Source organism: Haliaeetus leucocephalus, unplaced genomic scaffold, assembly GCF_000737465.1.
Source record: "Haliaeetus leucocephalus isolate CR32 unplaced genomic scaffold, Haliaeetus_leucocephalus-4.0 Scaffold545, whole genome shotgun sequence".
Lineage (NCBI taxonomy): Eukaryota > Metazoa > Chordata > Aves > Accipitriformes > Accipitridae > Haliaeetus > Haliaeetus leucocephalus.
Genome location: NW_010972981.1, coordinates 5,751,916 through 5,777,219, shown reverse-complemented (window position 1 = coordinate 5,777,219; position 25,304 = coordinate 5,751,916). Strand labels below are relative to the sequence as shown.

General features: G+C 36.8%; 1 protein-coding gene across 2 annotated transcripts in view; it reads right to left on the bottom strand.

Annotated features, from left to right (window-relative positions):
- TBC1D19 (TBC1 domain family, member 19) overlaps positions 1-25,054 on the bottom strand; it is a 53,085-nt gene extending 28,031 nt beyond the window's left edge. The window contains exons 1-7 of one of the 2 annotated variants that reach the window (XM_010576874.1): positions 24,956-25,054; positions 14,471-14,543; positions 13,641-13,686; positions 11,770-11,845; positions 3,508-3,582; positions 2,483-2,546; positions 1,544-1,590 (exon numbers count right to left, since the gene is read on the bottom strand). In XM_010576874.1, the coding sequence (XP_010575176.1) occupies positions 1,544-1,590; positions 2,483-2,546; positions 3,508-3,582; positions 11,770-11,845; positions 13,641-13,686; positions 14,471-14,543; positions 24,956-25,054 (480 nt within the window). The remainder of the gene's footprint in view (positions 1-1,543; positions 1,591-2,482; positions 2,547-3,507; positions 3,583-11,769; positions 11,846-13,640; positions 13,687-14,470; positions 14,544-24,955) is intronic. The other variant, XM_010576875.1, reaches the window with a different exon arrangement.
- Positions 25,055-25,304: the final 250 nt, after the last annotated feature.

The window sequence follows — 25,304 nt, the reverse complement described above, 5'->3', positions numbered from 1 at the left end:
ACAATACACCAAAATATCTTCTTTCATTTAAGAAAAAAAATATTACAGAATTGAAAACCTAAAGTAAGAATAAAATTTAAAGAACAAGGCATCATAACGTCAAGATAAGTAACTATGATCTATGAAGGAATTTACAGTCTCTTACATACTGTTATTCCATGGGTATAGATTTTGATATTTTAACGTTGAGCTGGCAAGGATTCTTTCCAAGATAAGTTTCCAGCTCTTACAAAATTCTTCCACAACATCTTACCTCTACAATTCTCCATCTTGTAAGTATTCTAATACCATATAACCTCACTGTTAGACTTGTAAATTTAAAGATTAATGTAAGAAACTGCAAACTCTGGAAAGAACAGTGTAAAAGAAAAAGAGTGACCATGAGGCTCACTGGATAAGGCTAAAATGAAGATGGATTTGTTTACAGATCAAATACACAACTTGGTTGCTACTACAGTGATGGAAACAGAATAAATTAAAAATTTCCAATATTATTTTCACTAACTGAACAAGAGGAGCTCTTTAGAAATGTAATAAAATGGATAGAAATTTTATTGTTGGATTCAGAAATGCATTCACAATTCATAGCCATGAAACAATTTACAGTTAAGTCAGAAATACTATAAATCTCCTCTATAACTACAAAAGACATTCCACTAAACTTGCACTGAACCACATCAAAATATTAATACATTAATTTTGACTGATAATTCAGTATTAGATTTCTAGGTTTTATTCTGTAAATTAGGAGGCCATCCTAACTCTGTAATTCTACACTGTCAAGCTCTAGAAGATTTGTTTCCTGTGTAACTCACAGGATATACAGATATGGATTTTTTTAAATTTTATTTTCAATCATATTTTTAATCCAAAATCTCCTATTGTGTCACCATTAAGTTCACTGTCATCAACAATGTTTACTCTCCATTGTCCGTGCCTATTCTAGGCATAGCTGGTAAAGCAAGTTCTGTTTTACTAAGATGTTCTGTGCTTGAACCATATAAAATAAAGAGTAATACTATCATTTCCGACTTTAAAGATTCCGTCACCATTTTCTTAATGGTTTGGTTTGATTACAGACAAAAGCCTCCAAATTCCAGAGAGTTCTGTTTAATGTCTGTTCTTTCACAGTCTTCATAGATGACCCACAATTTCAACTGCATACAGGTCTACTATCTACCACCAAACAGTCTATCAGCTTCACATATTGTAATTTATCAGCTTAACATATTGCAATTTAAAGATGTAAAATGATTTATGAAATCAGTTGGAGAATTGCTCTCAGAGGAAAAAAGTTAGCTCCAAACTGTTCTTTGGAGAAAGAGAAGGTTATCACAAGTACAATTTAAAACGGCGGTTAAAAAAAAGAGACAATAGCCTTTTGTTTTGTAAACAAAACATGGAGTTGTAAAAAACATGCCAAATTTCATTTGCTATAAAAGACAAATTGTTTGCAACACATTTAATAATTATTTTTCCCTTCACATAAAAGACTATAATGGATGCAAGTCAATGGCTGAGTCATCATTTCATAAATGCTTACCTCAAGAAAATCTTTAGGTGCATAAACAGGCCGGAAGAGACTTAGGTCTGAAATAAGATTTCAATGATGCTATGTTAAAACCAAGAGATGAAAAAAACATGCAATTTTCCCATACCTGTAACACAATCTAGCAAAATAACATATTAAAGCAAAGATTAAAATAAAATTATCACAGATATCATGACTACAACCACCACACATTCTCCAAGATTATGCTAGTATTAGTGCCTTAGTTTTGTAAACCCCAAGCAGGTGAACAGGAAGTTTTTACTAATTCCACGTAAGTCTTTAGATTGAACCATTCTTAGACATGGGAGAGAAATGATACTCAAAAGAGGTTGGGTTTCTTTTTTTAACAGCATGCATTGTTGAAGTAAACGTACTGCTGTCAAATAAAAAATAGGGACTAGTCATAACAATGCATGAAAAGTATTTGCCATCACAGAGGTGATACTGCAATACGAACTACTACCTTTGCAAAACCATTTCTTTTAAGGAACCAGGATATGAACTAACAAGGTAGTTAGCTTGCTCTCCCAAAGGATAATATGACTGACTATTCTGTGCAAGTGTTATTTTTGCCTTTTGTTAATAAAATGTCTGAGCGTAATTATCCATAGTTCTGAACATTTTCTTTCTATTAGCCTGAGCTTACACTAAGAGGAGCTATGCCCTAGTTGTATAAATCTCTAAAGCACTGGAATGAGGAGTATTATACCTTAACCTCTCACTGATGACTCAAAGTTAGTACAATAATTTGAAATAAAATAACAATTAAATGAATATTTATTTATGCATAATGACACATTACCAATGAGAAAAAAGACTGAAATCAGTTTACCTTGAAGTGATTACACTAACCTTTGACTGACAAATAAGATGTACATGCTATTTTGCTATGTACAAAAATTTATTGCACATAAATTTAGTTGACCTTACCTGGCTCATCAGTTCCCATTTCATTCCATTTATTAAGCAGTTCTTTCTGTTCACTTACAGGCCTCTGAAAGGCACAAGAAAGTAACTCTTCTTTTTTTAACAGAATGAGTAAAAACATGTCTGTATTAAATACATAAATTAATGTAACACTTTAAAAAAATAGATTGCACTAGCAACACAAACTTATTTTGCTTATAAATTATTCCCAGCCTGAAGGTATATTCTACTGTAGAAAGTCCAAGTTCCAGTTCAAGGAAAAAAGAAGCCCATTAAATAGTTTCATGTGTTTACTAATGAATTTTAGGCTATTTAGTAGTCAGCTTCATATTACTGAAGATTTACTGCTTATTCCATAGAGCTGTTGGACTTTGTCATCAAATTCATGTCCCCGGCACAGTCATGAAAAGCAAGCACAGCTGCATCCTTTATCTCAAATGATGAACCATAGAGGTTCTGCTACCCATCATAGATATACAACAGGAGAAAGATAAAGAACAAAACATTCTAACATTATTCCACAGTTCCATGATCTTTAAAATTAAAGCTCTAAATTAATAAAAAGCAAACCAAAACAGAGCAGAATGAATGACAAACAAAATTAGCAATGTACCAGTATCTCTCCTAAAGTACCAGTTCAACTATAGCTTCCTCCAGCACACAAAGTGTATCTATATCACATACAGGCTATGCAGCTGGAAGTTACACAGCTGAGTCTGCACACAAAAATGCTCTATTAAGAGCAATGAACACAGCAATTAGCTTTGCAACATGCTGCTCCCTCAAGAGGATAATTACTGCAACAGCAAAGAGGAAGATCTACCTATAGACTTCATCTTCTCCCAAGTTGAGCTGATGCATACGTTGCCACTATCCCTGAAAATTATTCTGTATTAAAATTACTTGGATACCGGCATTGCAGCTCTTGATAACCACATGTAAAATGAACATTACATTACAAGTGCGCAAGATGAGGCTTATTTTCCAAAAAATGTCAGTTTGGCAACAGAATGTTAATCATACATTACCTTCTGTGCTAGTGGGATACTGAGTTCTGTGCACATGCTGTTTAGACTTTTCAGAATTCGTTTCTCCCAGCTTCCCTAAAACACACATTTAAAAAATTGAATTATATGGAATTTCTTTTTCCTCTAATTGCATCTATCATGAAATAACAAGCAGCTTTTTAAAGTCATATATAAGAAAGGATAGCAAGAGTCACTGACTGACATCTGCAAAAATGTCAAGGGAATATTTACATGCTTGTTTAAATGGAAACAACAGAGCAAACATTTAATCATTTACATCACAATAAAGAACCAGAAAAATGAGTTGTTCATATTTCAGATCTCCAAAAATCATGTACTTCACAATTTCTGATTTTTGACATATGCCTAATGATCAAGCTTCCTCTTATATCAACACTTAATAGATTTTTCAAACGCATATAAGCAGGGCAAACAACTGTGTACAATGAATGCCTTCTCCACTTTGTGACCTGAAGAGAATGCACACTACAAAAGGTACCTTCGATGTTTCCAGAAGTTAAAAAAGTTAGAAGTTTGGTATTCTGTAATGCTCAAAAAAATAGTTCTTCTAAAATAATGCTCAGGAAATAGTTCTCTAATCAAAGAGAATAGAAGTAGACAATACCTCAGTAGCAAGCGGACAGCTTAAAGAGCAATCAGATTCTTCCAACTATTGCTATAGACTTCAAACTTACCATACGGTGCCTAATCCGCAGATAATTCAGAGGAAGTTAATGCCAACTAGTATTGACTTCCTTGTCAACTGACTTAGGATTTTGCTTCCGTGATTACAGCAGCACTGGTGGGTTTTATATTTAATTTAGTTTTCTGTGGATAATGAGTCAGGCCTCGATCAAATGAATGCAAAGACTCCTCTTAATGTCATTTAGCTCTATTTATTATTTGTAATTTGCTCTAGACACAAATTCTACAACAGTTAGTTGCTGTCTAACCACATGTTCCTCAAACTTAAAAGTTCTGTCCAAAAGAGGCTGCAGTTTATTAGACAGGAAGCAAATGAAGGGAAGGGCAGATGTTCAAATGTTCTGTTAAAAAAATAAAAATTATATCTTGCCTATAATTGCTTCATTTTAGCTTCCATTTACAAGATCCTCTCATGACTTTTTCCATCAAACAAAATAGCTATCTTTCACCAAAAATTTCTTCTCACAATCAAGTCATCACTTTACCTTCTCTTGCATAAACAAAACAGATCTGATATTTGACTGTAAGGAATGTTTTCCAAAATGCAGTATTTTTTATAATATTCTGTATAATATTTTTATGTAACTGTATTATCATATTCAAATGCTTTCCAAATGCTGCAGTTACAGAACACCATGCCACAAACTGGTTATTCTCTCACGGAGGGCTGGTGTAGGGCATTTACAGTACCCTATTTTGCTAAGAAGTGTGGTTTTCTTGCTGGAAGAAATGCGAAATGAGAGAGCACAAAGACTACTAAGCCATATAGGATAATCAGAAAAGTGGAAACAAATAGAGAATACAGAGGTGTTAGCAGCAGTTTAAAAAACAAAGTGAAATCATCAAGATCAAAATTAAGGGCGAGGTGGGGGCGGGGAGGTAAGCACGGATATGGTCCAAGATATAAAAGATACAAAAGAGGCACAGAGGAGGAAGATGGCAACTTTGCAAGACCAAAACCCAGTGCATTCCAAGGAGTGACAGAGGTCGATTCTCCTGGTGTGACTGACAACTGCCAGAGCAGACACTAACCTGCTTATTGCCTTGGGGATGCAACAAGTTAGTAATAAATCACTCCTGGATGCTCATAAACTGTGCCATAATTCAGCCTTCAAGGCTCTGCCAGGTAAAAGATGTTCAAATAAAAGCAACCAAGTCAAAAAAAAGTGAGGGTTACACAGCCTCTCCAAGCAAGACACCCTCCCCTCTGCCCAGGACAGCAGAGTTACCTGCAGTGAGCAGAAACAGAATGCAGTGTCCTCAACTGAAATAAAAGCCAGAGGCAGAATTCATAAAGTCACTTAATTGATGGGAACAATAAATTTTCCAAGATGATTCCTCTAATTTTATAAAGAAATTTAACACAAAGAAAATACATTGCTGGGATTGCTATAGTTATAACGATAACTTTCAGTAAAATAGTTGAGACTGAGGAAGGCAGTACTGCAATTTGCAAACAATTTCAAACATGTCTATTACAAATCAGATTTATCTTATCATCCTGTAGCAAAGTCATTTATAAACTTTCACTGTAGTTAAATGAAACTTGGTGGAGAACAAATAAACTAAACAGAAATATGTCACAACTGCATAAACTAGCCAGGATTAGTTAGTTTTTTCCACAATAATGAATCCTAAAATTCTTTCTTCTAGAAGACTAGACAGAAATGTGATTCTTTCAGAGTGTACCTAATAAGACCTACTCTGCAGATAGAATTCAAGGTGTCTGGACACAGATTTCATTTGGTACATTTTCTCTAATCAAAACCTGTAAATTTCAAAAAGAAGAGAAATATAGAAACTGTGTTGGTACTGCTCTCATTCTGATTCTCATGAACTTTTCATTTGGCCTCTGATAAGAGGCATAACTTAATTTAGGACTAAAGAAACCAAATCAATACATGATCTAAAAGAGATCTGAATATCCCCTACTCCAACTTCTGTAACAAGAAACAGAAATTCTTTCAGGAATAATAAAAATGTTATCAAATTTCTTTTGACTTCAATACTTTTCAAAGAAAACACCATTTTTCTTTATCAACTGTTCAACCACTCAAGTCTATTTTCTCAAAGACATTTAGAAACCAGGAGGTCTTAAGCAGATCTTCAGCAGTCAAAGCATTAGAATATGTAGTACTGTCATTTTAATTTTTTTAGAGTTCACCAGTCTCTTTCAAGAAAGAAAATTAATAATTTAGCTGGTTTTTGTCCTTTAGGGATTATTTAACTCTTCTGGGAGAAATTAGGACACAGATAGGAAAATCTCTATTATACTTTAGAAAGTTCCTTGTACCCGTGCTCCTATTGAAATCAACTGTAATGTTACTCATATTTTAAATAGGACTGGGGAGGGCTCTAGCTCGTAACTGTAAACCTACAGGTCAGAATGCTTTTTTTTGATTGTGTGTCTGTATAGCATGTACAACACGGGGAATCTGACCTTAGCTAGCCTAAAAACCTACCAGAATATCAACAGCAAATATAGCAGGTACTTCAACGTAATTTTCTAATCAAGTCTGTTGTTTATGTATTGACTTTCTTCAAAATGCAAGACCTGAAAATAAGCAAAGAGTAACACAGGAAAATTTAGGTACTGGGAGGAAAGGATTTGCTTTAGCAAAGCTCCACTTCAGTACGATCTTCACAGATTTGGCTAGAAGCATGGAGGTAAAGACTCTAATGAAGCAAGGGACAAACAGGTTAAAACACAGACAGTCTTCTGTTTTCCCAGAACTCTGAAGTGCAGTCCACTAGAGAACAATTTATCTTTTCGGGTCCCTGTATTTTTAGATAACCAGCTGGTGCTACTCAAGTAGAACACACTGAATTACCCTTACGATTTCCTGAAGTAGTACATCAGAATTCCCATTTTTGTGAATGCAATCCACTACCCTAGTTTTAAAAGCTACCCTACCTTCAGGAAGGCATACTGCATTGCAGAAGGTCACCCAGAGTTACGTTTGCACAAATTTCAGATAAACCTATCATTTTTTTCATTGGAGACAAATTTAGAAGTCATGGAACAAAACTTTAAAGAAGATCAAGCAAAAATAAGTATTACTAACTCAAACAACATGGGTTCTCCAGAGCCAGTAGAGTATTCAGCTTCCTTTGAAGATAGCTAGTTAACTGAACACTGCTTCGCTCTGGAAAGCAGGAACTTTTCCCACTCCAGTTGTGGAAAGCAGCTGCTGGAGCCAAGCAGACCTACTCTGTCCTGGTTTCAGCTGGGATAGAGTTAACTGCCTTCCTAGTAGCTGGTACAGTGCTGTGTTTTGAGTTCAGTATGTGAAGAATGTTGATAACACTGATGTTTTCAGTTGTTGCTCAGTAGTGTTTAGACTATAGTCAAGGATTTTGCAGCTTCTCATGCCCAGCCAGGGCACCTGACCCAAACTGGCCAAGGGTGTATTCCATACCATGGGATGTCACATCTAGTATAGGAACGGGGAAGTGGGGGCGGGGAATCGCCGCTCGGGGACTGGCTGGGTGTTGGTCAGTGGGTGGTGAGCAATTGCCCTGCGCATCATTTGTACATTCCAATCCTTTTATTACTACTGCTGTCATTTTATTAGTGTTATCATTATCATTATTAGTTTCTTCTTTTCTGTTCTATTAAACCGTTCTTATCTCAACCCAGGAGTTTTACTTCTTTTCCTGATTTTCTCCCCCATCCCACTGGATGGGGGGGGAGTGAGTGAGTGGCTGCGTGGTGCTTAGTTGCTGGCTGGGGTTAAACCACGACATACTCCAATACAGAACTGGCTTCTCCTTTCCTGTTTTCGTGCTCCTTATCTTCGTAGCTGGACGCTGGGGCATCATATTTTATCAACCTATCTCCTCCTTAAGTTTACTTGTTCAACATTTCTCTCAAAACCCTGAAACAACAAGCTCCTAGCTTACAGCTAAAACCAGGAAAAAGGACCTGTATGGATTAAAACATAACAGTGCAAATTTATGAATTGCATATTATGGGACTATTATGATAAGAGTTCCTGTTGAGATATAGCATGTTTGTCTTGTGAACTTTCTAAAATCTACATATGACAATTAAAAGACAGCTTCGTGGTTGCTATCAGACTGTGGACACAATTCCTAACATTTCTTTGGACTCAGCTTCTTATGCTTCTCTTTAGCTCTTTCAGTTCTTATTTTTATGTTTTTCATTTCATTTCTTCATTGCTGTTTGCAGCAGAGTTGTCCTAAATCTAGCAAAGGCTTTCCCAGTGAACTCCGGAATTGAAACAAACGGTCAGAGAGGTCTTCAATCATTTCACCTCATCAAAATGTAGATAAGAAAATAGTCAATAGAGCAGTTTAATGATAAGGGAATGTTTCAACTCACACTAGCCTCTGCTGGGCATGTAAAGAAAATTAGCAAAGTTCACATTTTTAATCCTAGAACCTAGTGCTAATACTTTGCCTACATTCAGATGCATAAGTTTTAAGTAATAATTCTGCTGTTTAACAAGGTGGGAAGAGGTGAGCTGTCTCCCCAAAACTGTAACCAGACCAAATAGCTCAGAAAACACCAGATGTGAAATAACCTGATGTTTTAAAGAAAGGTTCTAAATATTATATCTGACATTTTTCAGGAAACAAACAAACAAAAATGACCTAATATTTCTCTATCTAGGAAAGACCTAAGCAATGACAGACTAAAGCAGCTGTACCCAGTTATCTATCTCAACACAATCACAGGAACAGCTCTCCAGCAGACACAAGTAGAAAATAGACAGTATGTCACATTAATATTCAAATATTAATGGCAGTACTTTTTCTACACTGGACAATACCACAACTACATGAATGACTTACAGCATTACTACTCATTGCCATTAATGCTCTATCCTTTCCTAGAAAGCTGTTTTTCTTTTGAGGTAGTGAAGAGAATACTGTACAAAAACTTCATTCTACTACCTAAGAATGAGAAAATAGAACCAATTTGAGGAGAAAAAGGGTTAATTATTAACATTTAATATCTAGTCTAGAAAAATACTAACATAATTTTAATTACTGATTCAAAGTCATTCCAATAACTGATACCAAAGTAAGATGGTTTTCAGACACTATTACCCTTCTTTCCAGAATTCTGAAGTAGAACAAAATTAATTAAGATAGAAAAGGATAAAAAAAAAAAGTCAATGAGCTCATAACATTGGAACAGCATCTTAAACAGTGCCTGTGCATAATAAAAATCAAATATTATGTATATGGAAAACATTTTTCTACTAGGACAAATTTTGTTGATAGCTTCAAAATATTCTTTTCCAACTGTTGTGATGCTAGAAGACAAATAAGGTGAAAAAAAAAATCTAACTACAAATAAAACAAAACCAGTCTTCTACCTTCAAAACATTAATTAGATTTTCGATACCTAATGGAAGTAAATTGGTAAGTTTCCACTATTAGCTCACTCCCAAATGGTATTAGCAACCTGTGCATTTGCATTTTAGCTATTTCCAAATATTTTGAACAACCAACCAAAATCACGGAAACACTGACTCTGTAAGCTTTTTACATTGTTTATTGCTCTTTATTCAAAAAGAGTAACAAAACAAAACCTAGTTGTGATTCAACTGCTCTGATCATAATTGTTTTCTTACAGACCTATTACCTACAGTGATAAATGTGTGTGCATCTTGAAAATCAAACGCTCACACGTACTTTAGTGGCTTCAGAAAACACGTTAATGCCCTAACTGTGTATTGATTACTATTTCACAACTATCACCATTTATCAGTATTTCTCTATGAAAAGCATTCATATGTCTTTATTGAAGAGTTGTATTTCAAGAAAGGATTTTAAAGAGGATCTACTGGTTTTGGCTGGGATAGAGTTAATTTTCTTCACAGTATCTGGTATGGTGCTGTGTTTTGGATTTGTGACCAAAACAGTGTTGATAACACACCAATGTTTTAACTATTGCTGAAAAGTGCATACATAGCTTTGAGGCCTTTTCTGTTTCTCACGCTTCCCCATCAGCAAGAAGGCTGGGGCTGCACAAGAAGTTGGGAGAGGACAGAGCCAGGACAGGTGACCCCAACTAAGCAAAGGGATATTCCAGGCCATATGACATCATGCTCTGAATAAAAAAGATGGGAGAAAGAAGGAGGAAGGGGGGGGGACGGTTCAGAGTTACGGTGTTTATCTGCCCAAGTAACCATTACACGTCATGGAGCCCTGCTTTCCTGGAGATGGCTGAACATCTGCCTGCTGATGGGAAGTTGTGAATGAATTCCTCGTTTTGCTTTGCTGGCACGCGTAGCTGTTGCTTTACCTGCTAAACTGTCTTTACCTGTCTTTATCACAAGTTTTCTCACTTTTGCCCTTCCGATCCTCTCCCCCATTCTGCTGGGGGCAAGTGAGCAAATGGCTGAGCTGCCTACCAGGGTTAACCCACCCCAGAGGATATGGATGCATAATACCCTTTGAAATAGGGCTATGAAATTCTGAAACTAGTAAAGATAGGACTTCTCCTACTCATTCCTAAACTATTAGAAAAACAGTTGCTTTCACATAGAGCTAAAAATATCGGTTACTGTAAGTATTGTATACACTTTTATAAAATAATAACCAATGAAACTGGTTTAGACAAACATATACATAGATACACCTCTGTGGTTTTCCCATAAGGAAACTGATAAGACTGATTATTTTCAGGCAGTAAATTGTGGCATTACATTTCACACCACAGAAGAAAAATCGTTTAATACAATCTTTGTCTCCAAATGCTAAAGACTGAAATCCAGGACAGCAAGATAAGACTTACTGCAATAAGCAACAATATGATTGAAAAAGTAACACAATTTATTGAATAACTTGTAAAAGAACACTGCAATATATTTCTAGGCACAGCTGAGTTAAACACAATTTTATCCTTATTTCAGATATTTTTGTTAGATCATATTCTTGAAGCCTTTTTTTTTTTTTTACACTTTTATGTGGATTTTTTTATTTATTTCAAATGGCATATATTGGACAAAACATAAAACCAATGAAGCAAAAATATTTTTTCTCCTGACACCAAAAATCCTCATTTAATGTTTTATAGTCCAGTTACTCTTATTCTCCTTCAATATGCCTTAAGCTTCTTAGCTCTATACTTTTCATCTTCCTTTCACATTTCTAAGTATTAAATATATCTCTTCCTTCCGAAGACCTCACTGTCTCTGCAGCCTGTTGTCTTTCATTGTGAAACTGCCTGCCTATGTCTCTTAAAAACAATATTTTTGTAACCCTAAGTGAAATGACCTATAGCTATACTTCTTCCCAACAAAATCAAATTCTCCTCCTTGACATATTTGACATTGTCTCTATTCTACAATATTCACTTACCTGCCACTATATCCTACTTCTTTCATGCAGAATTACTTGAGCGTTTTTTCTGTGTATGTAAAATGTCACATATACAACACTATTATTAACTTCAATGCAATTATAAATTTGTGTTTTTCCTAAGGTATAAAAACTAGAAATCGTACAGTAACAACAGAGTAAATCTCAAATAGTCTAATCAAAGGTCTGATATGAACGGTAACATTGATAACAACCAACCTGTGCTTTCCTCATGTAAGCTAACGGTTCTTTCATGTGCTCAGGTGGTGCTGCAGGATGACAGGGCGAAGGAAACCTTAAAGAAAGTATAGTACATTTTAAATGTTCAGATTTTTATTTTGTTTAATTAATCCTGTATTTGTAAACCTAAACATAACTTCTTTCATGAGAGCAGTACTAAAACCACTGTGTATGTTGATCAAAACTAAAAATAAATATTTTTAGAAGTATTTCTTCCTCATTCTTTCCTATGGACACAAACAATATAAAGTTATGTAAGTATTAATTACATTTCAACATGAGTTCTTCTTAAATTAAAAACAATACTTCCTCATAATTTCACATATTTGTAAAATAAAATCAAATAATTCTATGAACAAATCAGGTATTTTAAAAGTGGATCCTCTTCACTTCATGTCATCTTTATGAACCCCTGGAACTTTTACTATCCAGGATATTATATTTTTTCAAGAGACAATATATTTTTTGGAGGATTTCCTTTTAAAAATCAATAGTGAACATGTACATGTCCAAAGCAATTAGAATTTTGTGGTGTTGACATAAACAAAGTTGAATATCCATTCATAAACTGCATTATGCCAAAATATAAAAGCTGGAACAAAAATAAAACCAAAACAAAACACAACACTAATTTATCTTCCAGTAATGCAGATTATCTCCAATGAGTTATTGCCAAACATTTTATCCAGCTTAATTTTAACTGTCTGAAATGTTTTTCAGGAAACAAAATTTACACAAAGCTCCTCTTATAGTTAGCCTGAATTTTTATTTGTTTAAATGTATTCAATCAGTTCCTATCATATGATTTTGGGAAACCCTCCCCAGATTTCTTCCCATTTTTAACTGGTAAGGTCATTCTTTTACTTGCCGCTAATTTGTTTTGGACAGCTCTGTGCCTATGCGTAAAATGGAATGAATACTAACAGATTTCAGCAGTGCTGTTTCTTGGCTTTACCACAATGCTCATGAAATCATGGTATTCTTAGTTAATTTCAATCTTCCAGGGCTAATCTCGTTATTGTTTGCAGCTTATTTCCGTGAACTCGGAAGAAAGCATATGCATTAGTCCAAAAGGTAAATATTTTTCTCTTGAAAGATACGATGAAGATGAATCCTTACCAACAGATACATTTACAAGTATTTTGCTGAATCGAGTCCCTCGTACTACTAAGACACATTGTTCAAAGCTGGTAACTCTAATAAGCTTATTTAAATTAGCACAAACAGATTTGCATTCACAATTCTTATTAGGTAGTTGCATTTAGGGGTATATCTGTTATCAAATTCACCTTTCCACTTCTCCAGAACGTAAAGGCAACTTACGCTTCCCAGAAGTTGAATACAATATATGCTGAACAATAATAAAAGGGGAATTTCATTAATTTCAGTGTGTTTATGACCATATCCCAAGCATGATAAGCACTGATCTGGTAAATCTAGAGATCTAATACCTTAAAGATTTTTTAAATAATTAATACAACAAATATGTGCAATGCTGACACAAATATCTGAAAATTATCAAATTTCATTTACAATAACTACCTGAACTACATAAAAATTATATTATGACTGTTGGTACCTTTGGAATTAAAACAACAAAGAAATTATTAAAGTAACTACAAAATGCGGTGATATTTGTTTCACTCATTCTTTAAAATGTACTTGAGTCCAGTATTCTCACTAGGATGAAAAAGAAATAATGGCACTTTAAAAACAGAAATGAAGCAGGCACCCTTGGTATGACAGATCTTGCAGATAATAGTAACACATCATACACCTATATATACAAAGGAAACAAAACTAAATCATGCAGGTAGAACTTATTAAATAAAAATACTAAATAAACTCACACATTGAGTTCACTATAAACAGCATTCTGAAGCTTCTTTTCCCAACCTGTTAAAATAGAAAAATATCCAGAAGACAACTTTAGGAATTAATGCTAACGGAACATGAACGAGAAGTTGCTGTAGAGTCACTGGTGTTTTCTGTCCTATCTCAATTCATGTCTACCTACCAGACAGACAGGAAGACATGAAGAAACCTTAACTTAATTAAGATAGGAAAACTTCCAAGTTGAAGTCTGTATAAAGGTTGAATACCCCTTATTTCCATCTACTGTTCAAATGATTACAATAGAGTTTTTGTTAAATAATTATATGCTATATTTTTCAAAGCCAACATATTGTTAAAACAGCTATAAATATTAATAGACACAGTGTTCCTGGTGATCATAAATCTTATATCACTTATCATCAAATCTTCACATGGTAGAGTTACATAGCTTACAACTTCCAATGGAAATTGGAAAATAACTACGGGTAAAATTTTCAAGAGTACCTCCATGAATGTTAAGTCCCATTTTCAGAAATGACTGAACACCTGTATCATTCTTTAGATCTTTAGATCAGAACTTTAAAAAAAATTACCAGTATCTTATAAAATAATAAAATCACTTCTCTGCATAGTATGTTTTTCAAAATGCTGCGGGAACCCAAGAACTTTTTCCCTTTTAATTTTCTCTCTCATTTAATAATCTGGAATCACTGAATGTCTGCTTCTGGCTACTGCCAGCAACAAGATACCAAGTTGCACAAACTACTATTTTCATCATGTGTGTCACATACGTTCTTACATAGATCTATAGTATTCACAAATGTATCAATGAAGTATTACACACCTGACGTCTTCAGAAAATCCTTAATATCTTCTTTTAGTGATTCCAGTTTAATTTCTGGTCTGTGTAGGCTAACCTAATACGAAAAATAAATAAATCAATAAATAAATAAGCATCAAGCAAGCACTAAAAACAAAGTAAATTGCATATTTTAAGTTATGAAATAAGAAACAGACATGCTTAAGGTTACACACAAAGCAAACTGCCTCCTACTAACTTGATAATGGTAATTGCAGCCAAAAAAATCAGCCAACTTATTCCTCACTCGATGCCTTTGCTTTTACATCACTGCTAAAAGCTGTATGTGGGGAAGAAGAGAGAAGAAGGGAGAGGGAGTACCCAGTGACATATATGCTTAATATTCTGAGCAAGTACCCCACATACTTAGTACAAATGCTAGACTCTACACATTAAAGGATTTGTCATAAGGTACACAAGCAAATAACTAGAAGCCACTCACTGTATTGTACATGAAAGAATCAAATTGAAAATGTTCCGTAACTTCTCACTTAAGCTCCCACAGTTCACCTCTTTCAGATAAGAAATTCCATCTTCAAACTTCAGATAAAAACTGCGGACCAAACATTCCCCACTGCAGCTGTGACTACCAGGTATATACAGCCTCTTGTAATGAAATGCACTCAACACAGACAATTAGGCACCAACCAGCTGTACAACCATACCATGACGCTACCATGCAGAAGTTGCTGCAGATTTTTCAGCAACAGCAGGAGCAGCTGCTACAGCATCTCCTTCTTCTTCTATAGCTAGACCAAGAGGAAAAAATAAATAGACCACAAAGGTCCAAAAGGGCAACAATCAGAAACTCAGGAGTTTCTGTGAAGTGACTTCTAAAACATATCTTCCTAAACATGGAGTGTGGCCATAGCTGATTAACACCAGAGGATAAAGCTAGAGGTTTAGGAAAGAATAGCAACCCTGGCTACTAACTTGAAAATAACACTAGAAGATCTATGTGCAACTTACTCCAGTGCCATGACAGCTCAAGGCATATGCTAGAAGCATATGGCCACATCATCTACCTAGAAATGTGAGATATCTCTTACCAAAAGCTACGCAGCAATATGCTGTAGGCATATCACATGCTGATTCTATTGCAGTAAATTCTGCTGCTATTAAAAATAAACTTTCACCAGCTTGCGCAGTTTGCTAGCCCTAACAGCGCTGTTGACAGCATGGCATGCTTTAGGTCCATCACACACAACCAGCAAACTCCACAATCCTATCATTTTCCTTACAGTTTATACATGGAAAAGGGTATTTGCTGTGCTGCACAGCTTGCTGGAAAAGTTGGTCTAGATGAATTCACAATGCAGAATTTTAAGGAAATCTTTCCATTTTCCCTCGTTGAAAGGAGGAATGGACAATAATGTAGAGACTGATAGCATCAGCATTTCTGTTCTTATTTTAAGTCACCTTGCCATTACAGGTAAGGAACGCTTTTATATTTGGTTTATCAACTGCAATAGCAAAGAGACTGTAAGCATGCTTTCTGAGAAAGAAAGGTGATCATAAGCACAAACCGTAAGATGTGGTGAGTTGCATAACTCTCACGTCAAATGACAAACACGTATTCCATTCAGCACAATGGTAAAAGCTGGCAAAGGATCATCACTAAAGGCAGGGAAACAAAAAAAGGTTTCATGGGAGTTCTTGGGCAGCTCACAAAATACCCTTTTAAGCAACAGCCTCAAGGAGTATTTTATGACGGATTCCTTCTGAACCTACTTTGATGGAAAGTCCTACAATGGTTTTGGACTGATGTACATCAGGCTGAGTTTAATTTTTTTCTGCTGCAAGGCAGTGGTTTTGTACCTCTCCCATATGAATTTTAAATAAAGTAACACGCGTCAAACTGGGCAGATTGTGCCTTACTGTTCCTCGGAAATTTTTGCACACACTTTTGTAAATGTTCAACTTTGTCTTCTGGGTTAAATAGGACCAATTTTAATCCCAAGGTCCATGGGCTGTTTACCTGTGGGGCCTGGTACACATGCTTCAAAGTCCTTTCTAGATATGCAGAAAAACTCCTCACAAATACAACTCATTGACATATGATGAATCACCAAGAAAAAAAAAAAAAGCTTTACAATCTACTAAAAAGTGGATTCATTGTCTTGACACTGTAAACAGTGCAAGAAGTGACAAAAGTACAATCAGGAGAATAGGATTTTAATTCTCTGCTGTTCACACATCTGTAAAATTATGGCTCATTAAGGAAGGTCTGACACTCATATTGATGACCCTTTTTTTTTCGTGGATTCCTGGAAATTCTGGAAATTGATACAGTGTGTTGCATTAAAGGGGATAAAGGAGTTCAGCCCACACAGATGACTTCTTATTTTCCCTGTCAGGCCAAAAGATACAAGAGAGGACTTTCTTGTAAACTGTTGTTCCCAAGAGAGCCTGTTGCCCAGCTGCAGAACAAAGGAACAGTGACACTTTTGTATGCAGCAGGGTGGCAGTCGAAAAGGAAGCAAGATAGGACTTTGGGGGAAAACTTTCTCCAAGGATTATGTTAGTGCATCAATCTCCACCAGTTACCTTCACCTCTTCACACCCATTTATTCAGTCAAGTTCTATTTCATCATTCCTAGCCCTGCTGCAGCTGCAGCAAATAGAATCAGACTCATTTAGGTTGGAAAAGACCTTTAAGATTGAGTCCAACCATCAACCCAACACCACCATGGCCACTAAACCATGTCCTGAAGTGCCTTGTCTACGCGTTTTTTGAATACCTCCAGGGATGGTGACACCACCACTTCCCTGGGCAGCCTGTTCCAATGCCTGACAACCCTTTCAGTAAAGAAATTTTTCCTCATATCCAATCTAAACCTCACCTGGTGCAACTTGAGGCCATTTCCTACAAATATATATTCATACAGATCCTAAATATTCCTATATATCCTAAATATTCCTATGCTAATCTTTAATTTATCAAAACTTTTACTTTTAGCCTCTTCCCTGTGTTCTTTTCCTTCTCTGAACTGCAAAATGCCCTACTGAGACAAATATTCATATAAGAAACATGAAAATTCCCCCCCAAATTATGGGGGCACTTCTGTCTCCACTCTTGCCATTTCAGGATGCAATTGCCAAAGCCTCCTCCCATTTCCACTTTTACTTTTGCTTACTTCTGGATTATGACTGATACATTCCTACAGTGCTAACTAAGCAGACCTACAGAGCCACAGAAACTGTTGCTGTTACAGGCTCATTGCATACTGGATTGCTGATCAGTTTTCAAATCAGAAGTTAGACACCTGAAAGGTGAGAATCTCGCAGATGGTCCAGCTAGCGGCTGCAGCCAGTCCTAACACAGAAGAACATACTCTAGCTCTGTGTAACATAACCAAAGAAGAAAATACTTATTTTGGTAGGTGAAAAGATATGCCTTCAGAATTGCTTTGCCGTAACTTAACAGAATGGAACCTCTTTGGAATTTTTATGGGTGTTTATGGGAACTAAACTGAGGAGTCAAGGAGACTTAGCAGAGCTAATGTTCCAAAATTACTAGACCAGGTCTCCCACATGCTTTCATCTTCCCTTTGGACTAACTAATCTAACTTATTTCTGTATTGTACTACGTTGCAAAATACATTTAAGTGGTTATATTTTAGGTAGGATTTGTTTGTTGTAAACTTCTTGGTAGAACATACTGCCTAAGCCTCATTTGCATTTTCATCCCCTATGAGTTTGTGGTAGGATGAAAAATAAGTTGCCAAATTTTATTTATATAAAAAGCATTACTATGATTTACACTGCTAAAAATACCTGGCTAAGGTTTATTGGGAAAAAATCACCTTGATGAGATTTGTACTAATGAACTGAATTCATTTCCTGCATGATCAAAAGGCAGCATACACCCAGGCAGAGCTACGGACTCCAATTTCAATACACATACCTTGATGAAAGAGTATCTTTCTTTCAAAAAAAAATAAAATCTGGTACTATAAGGAGGCTATCACAAACAGGTTAAAGGAGAGCGAGCAATATAGGGGAACAACCTGTGAAGGCAAAGAGTAACAGCAAGACCAGGGAAGAAATCACACTATTCAGAGGCTCAGTCAGGCCAACACAGAGTTCTGAAAGGAGACGGGGATGAATGGAACATATTTCAGCATGCAATAACAAATGATTTTTAATAAAAGTTAATGCCTACCCATTTCTTTTTGCATATAACTGGCACTGTGCATATTCTTATGGATAGGGCACCAGGGTTCAGGCATTGGGTGTCCATCTTCATCTACAGTCTTGGTCAGCTTCTTGCAAATCAAGAAGCAACTGGATGTTAGACATTCCTTCATAAAACAAGCTATCATTACAGCATTTCTTGGCACCCTCTTGTCCTTCAGCTGTACAGAAGAAAAAAGATAGTTCTGGGACTTTCAACATTTTGCCAAAACTTCTGAAAGGTGGCTAAGCTACTACTAGCAATCCATTCTGTACATCTTCTTTGCCTTTGATTTTGGCAAGGTATCCTGCTGGAATCTGGGCAGTCACCATCATAAGCAATACTCTAAATGTATTGCGCTTTCTGCACTTGGATGCCAAGTCAGAGGAAAATCCAGACACTCAACACTGATCTGGCTGAAAGCAAGCAAAAGGATAGCACAGTCCTAGCTGGAAAAAGTTGGTGGGCACAGTAAATTGATTTGCAGAACAACTAAACACAGAGACAAATCTATTTGCAAATTTGCATCTAAATTTGGAAATGGCATTCAATCATCATGACTAGAGCAGCATTGATCATGCAAGAGGACAGATGAGCCATCAAGGCACAGAACTCAAAAGAAGTACAGGAAAAAAACTAGAGGACCAGCAATGTACTACAAAGAGGAGGCTTGACAGAACAAAGTGTTCCAGCTTAACTCCTGTGTTAAACTATTTCTTTTCTCAACAAGAATAAACACTGCAGAGAAGTGATCCAACTATACTGAAATGTGGAACGGCATCAGGTGAACACATATTTTTATCCTGCTGCAAACAGTTCTGCAAATAACTTTATACAATCTAAATATTTTTACAGGCTATCCACCATAATTTCTCTTCAAAGTCTTTTTGTTTTAGATAAGTACGTACACTCTCAGAGCATTTATTACTGTTCGTTATGATTTTGCACAAGTGCACAATGTTTTTAGCTTTTATTGCTATTATTTCCCAAATTACAATAATGCACACAACCCCAAATATAGTCCAAGTTTAGCAGAAGTAAATTGAATGAAAGCTAGTAAATATTCACCTTTTCTCACATACTCCAGTCTGCCATAACTAGATTTTATCAGAATCAAGCCAACTTCTTAAAAACCACTTCAAGTATGACCACAACAATTTCAACATAAACAGCCTCTAAACACTTAAAATCCTACAAATTTAAGGGAGTGATTTTGGTTTTGGTTTATACATTTCTGTAACAGACAGAGGAAACATTCTGAGCATAACTAAACAAATTTCAGTAAGTGTAAAACCCTGACTACACTGACAATTTTCCCACCCTTCTACATTTCTACAGTAATTACACTAAGGGAAAAATTATTTTGAACTTTCTTATACAAGTAAAGATAACCTAGCAGTTGAAACAGAGAGCTTCAATTAGCCTCATGCAGGAATAAACAGCTTCAAACGTTATGTTCTCCTGCAAGATATGCAGGATACATTTTTAATAATATAATTGTGACATTTTAATACATTTTCTAGGTTTTATTTGAATATAAAATTAGTGCTGCAAATAAAATACACACACACAAGGTAAAACATTTTAGTAATCTACATTACTAAAAAAAATCTGCGAATCAAGCTTGCACTGCTTCTGAACTCCATAATCTGTTCAACATACACAAAACTGCATTCAATTTAAAATTCAGTGTACCGCAAATGTTACTGCTGAACCATTTAAACCAAAGTACAAGCTCTATCAGGAAAGGACAGTAAGCCCTTTGTTAAATACAGTGCACAAAAACGTATCATTAATTATCTATGATGACTCATGAGCCTATGTTTATTTTCTAAGTTTTATTAAATAAATGCTACATTTCACAGAAACATTCTCCTCCTTAATTTGATCTTTTACTTAAGTAGGCATCAGTATCAATTTCTTTTTTTAATTGTTGGGAGAAAAATGTCATGAAAATAATATCCTTGGATATCTTGCAAACCATTCACTCCACATAAATTATTCTAAGATGTTTACCTGTACTCCCTTTAGAAGCACACAGTTGGGCAATACCCCAGCTGCAATGTTCCTAGCACTCCCAAAGCAAGCTCCTCTCCTTTTTTGCCCCATTTGAAGTCTCATGTAGACCCTTACCTCTCACTTTGATTAATATTTTCTTTAAACCTTTCTGGCACTTGTCACAGGCCTGCTCAAAGAGTGATGGCAGAGTCCTCTCCTCTGGACAATCACTCTGATCATGACATATCCTAGCACATCGCCTCTCCACATCTTCTTCATACCGTCAGGTACCTCCTAAAATGTTTTCTCACTCCCAAACTTAATACTTAGTTGTCAGACAGGGGTGGGAGGGGGTGTCAGAGCTGATTCTTACACTCAAATTACCACTTCTAGCCTACTTTGACAGCCATTACCCTGTTTATCTCCAAGTTCTCCTTCACGTTGTCCCACTACAGACATAACTACAAGAAACAGATATGAGAACATCTACACAGAAAATGCCTGGAGGGATTCCTTGTATTGTGAGTCTTTCTTGTTCAATTTAAAACATAATTTAGAACTTTTATCTTTCATCTTATCTTTACCTCCTGTTTTAGAAAAGCTCTTTAGGAATAAATTACTGAGGCCTTTGTTTGCTGGTTTGAGGGGTTTTTTTTAACTTTAGTTGTTATTTGCCACTGGCCACTACAGGTTCCAGCGAACTCAGAATCAGACTGATTTCTGTTAGAGGTCTGCGGAGGACAAAAAGTAAGATTGGTTAATCTTAACTGATTAATAAAGCCTGGCTTCCTTCAAACATGAAGAAAAACAAAATTTCTGAATTGTCTGCAAATGAAAATCTGTTAAAAAGGTAGCACTTTTTTCATGTCTCTCAACTGTTCCATTTTTACTGTCAGTTCACTGACAAAGATTTTCCCTAAAACAAAATTTTTGCAAGATTCCACAAAAGAAATTGTTTTCAAGCTGCATTTTGTGATTGAAGATGTCCGTGTCTCAGTTTTTCTAACCACCTCTAATTTTTACCTTAAAAACATTTTATTCAGACAGGGAAGAGAAAAAGTAAGACAAAAGCAAACAAATTTGGTTACAAACTCACACAATTAAAGTTGTGCCTGAGAAACTGAGATCAGATTTCTCCTCCGATACCCTAGTAACCCCAGCAACAATTCTACCTGTTGAAAAGCTGCTGTCTAGTATTTTGGCTCTTTATAACTGTTATTCTTTCCTTTCAAACACAGTACAAAATATGCTCAGAAGAAGCTCCAAAGCAAATGACAGGCATATTTACACTCTTTTCTGCTTTAATCTCTTTGTATTAACTGCAGGCACATTACCAATATACCAAAACTCAACCTACAAAATCAACCTAACATTTATTTTCCAAATTGCCACTAACAAGCATATGACCCTACATCTACTTCAGTCCTCAGGACAAAAATGTGATTATCTTGGTATCCCCAGAGCTAAAGCTGTGACAGCAAATCGTTTGATGCCCATGCCAAACTTATTTCAAAGAGATTGTGTATCACAGTCCTTGACACTAGCTCAGGCTGTCAGTGACAGCTAAGCATAGCACTGGTGTGATCAGTTCATAACTACAGGGCTACTCTATCACCTCTCACAAATAATGTCGGGATATTGTGCTTTCCCCAAAATTCTATTAACTCATGAACGAAACTGTTCGTTTTGAGCTCTCCTTCCTGGACATTAAAGAAGGGATGAATTTACAAAACAGAGTTTTTGTTAATAGTTAAAATACTGTTTGTGAGACTACATGACCTCTCAAAAATGTCAGGCAATATTATAATGAACCTTATGATCCATTCTGACTTTCATGTTTTCAGAGATGGTAAGTACTTTTGAGGAACGAGGAGCAGCAACATCATTTTCTACACTGACAAAGAGGAATCTTTGTAAAGGTAAAATATAACTTTAGTATAAATATCCAAAACAATAAGTAAGTTTTATCCTGATGCACTGCCTCAAAAAAAATTCTCAAAATATAGTATGCATCCCCCAAAATAGTTTAAAATTGCCTAAAAAGGGACCACCTGTAGATCAATACTGCAACCGGTGCAGACAAAGCATTGTTCAGAAACTGAATGCTAACCAGCAGACAAAAAAACCCCATCACATCCTATCAATAAACTGGAGTTCAGGTGTGATGCACAGCAATAGCAAAGATTTCATATTTGATAATGCAACTTCAGAAATACCCCACGTAATGGGAGGGAAATCAAGCTTTAATTTAATACAGAGAGTAGCAAAATCCAGATACCTTCAGAATTCTGTACAGCTGCTGAAGGATAGACAAAAATAAGGCACTCACTGATAGGGCCTTTGCAACTGCATAGTATAGCAATAATATGACTATACAAGCATTATAAATAAAACAAGTCTACACTGTACATGAAAGAACATAAATGCAGGCAAGGTCAATTAAAAAAATTCAAGATCAAGGAGAACATACAGATTCCTGACAAAGAGGGTGAACATTTGGCCCTATTAATTTAAACTACAGGCTCCAAAAGATGACTCTCTACATTGAGAAATCCTCTAGCTGATGTATCTAAAAACTTTCATCTTTCAGATCACTACACTGAACTACAGCTCTGATTTAATCTTCTACTACAAGCTCTCCAAACACCCACTCTAACAATCAACCTGCATATTCATTGCCCCGTTATTTTCTTTCCCCTTAGCACTTCATATGACTAGAATAATCTTCTGATCTACATATACACATGGCTTTTTTCTGCTCCAAGAAATTTGTAAATCAGTGTTCTGCAAAGCTATCATGACAGATTTGGCTGTGGTCATTACACTGTGTTTTATTTATTTTATAGGTTACCTTTATGCTTTGATTATGCAGAGTTTCTGGTTGTATTGAGTAAATTGATATGCTGTATAGTCAGGGAGGGATTTAGGCATTTAACTGCCCTTTCAGATATCAAACACCACCATGGAAGGGCACTGCTAAGGCCCTCAGAGTGTCCACCTGTACCAAAATGGCTGTACAGAATAGCAATCCACCAGCAGCATTTAAACACCCCGCCAAGTCCTAACGACACCAAGCTTCCTCGTGTTGCAAAACAAGCATGCAAAGTATCAAATGACTGTGAAATCAGGCCTATGGGAGATAGAGACAAAAGAATGAATGCAAAGGTGAGTACATACAGGTTTTATTATAATCAGTAACGGAGTTGTTAAAAGAGAGCCCCATTCACTGCTTTTATCGAGGACAAGGTCTTAAACTTGACTCTCCGCAACTCGTGTCAGGCTATTTGGGATGCTGAACTCTGCAGGACACTTAGCAGAACCCAACGTCTATACTCTCTTATAATTCCAGCCCCCTTCAAGTCGTGCACATTTGCTTATTCATGTATTTAGAGAGCAGTCAGTCCACAGGAGCAAAGCAGACAGACATTTAAAAAGGCATTTAGAGATCAAATCAGCAAATTTTAAAACAAAACAAAAAAAACAGAAAAGGCACACAGTAATGTCACTTGCTAAGGAAAGCGTTAGGCACATTCAGAGAACAAAGTCATGCTTTATTTAAAAACTCAACAAAACTAAGGCCAATAATGGACATTCTGTCCTAAAAAAGATCAGCACAATTTTAAGCACTGTTTGCAGAAAAAAAATAAACAAACCCCAAGATTTTATAAAGCCCAACCCAAAATATTTCAGTAATGCACAATACTCAATATAGCACCACTACTACGTCATTACGGTCATGAAAATTGACACAATTGTAATCTGAAACAACCTAAATGAAGTTCAGCTGAAATACGAAAAACTGGTTTCAAGTCCAGATAAGCTACTAAACAGAAAAAAGCAACTGTTTTCCCGGCTACAAAAAGGTACTGCCACGTGAGGTTTTCATTTATTTTCACTTCCTTTCACCAAACGCTCATTTTCTCAGAGGCACTCTGGAGGAGGACGGGGGTGGGGGCGGGGGGCGTATTTAAAGCTTTCCAAATTACAGGTTAAAAGACGAAGCGATTCATTTTAGGAACTATTTGAAGCAGTGAGATTTCAAAAGCATAGTCTTCATATTCACTGCGAAATCCTTCAGTCCCGAGGAGAGAAACTATAAATACAACCAGACCGCTCTGCAGCCCCGCCGAGGAGGGAGGGAAGGCGGGAAGGCCCCGGGCCCCCGGCGGAGGCCGCACGGGCCGGGCCGGGCCGGGCCGGGCCGGGGGCGACGGCCGGGAACAAAGCCGACGGCCGGCGAGGGAGAGCGGGAAAGGGAGTCGGGCCTGGGGGCACAGCGCCAGGTCGGGGCTCACCCGGGCCTGTCGCTCCAGCTGGGAGTGGAGGCTGGAGCCCTTCAGCCGCTGCACGATCCGCGCTATGGTGAGGGAGAGCCCGCTGTCCGGGTCCAGCATCGCGGCGCGACGCCCCGGCCCGCGCGCGGGCTGCTGCACCGGACCGCTCTCGCCGCCGCACCCCGCCTCGCTCACCGGCGTTACCAGGCAACTGCGGGAGCGGTCCCGCGCGGCGGCGGCGGCCGGCTGGAAAGCGACGCCTCACGGAAGGGTTCCGCACCGCCGGTGGCGGCGTGAGCGGGACGGCGCGCCCCCCGCTGCCCGGTGTGGCGCAGGCCCCCCGCGGCCCCCTCGCCGCTCAGCCCGGGAG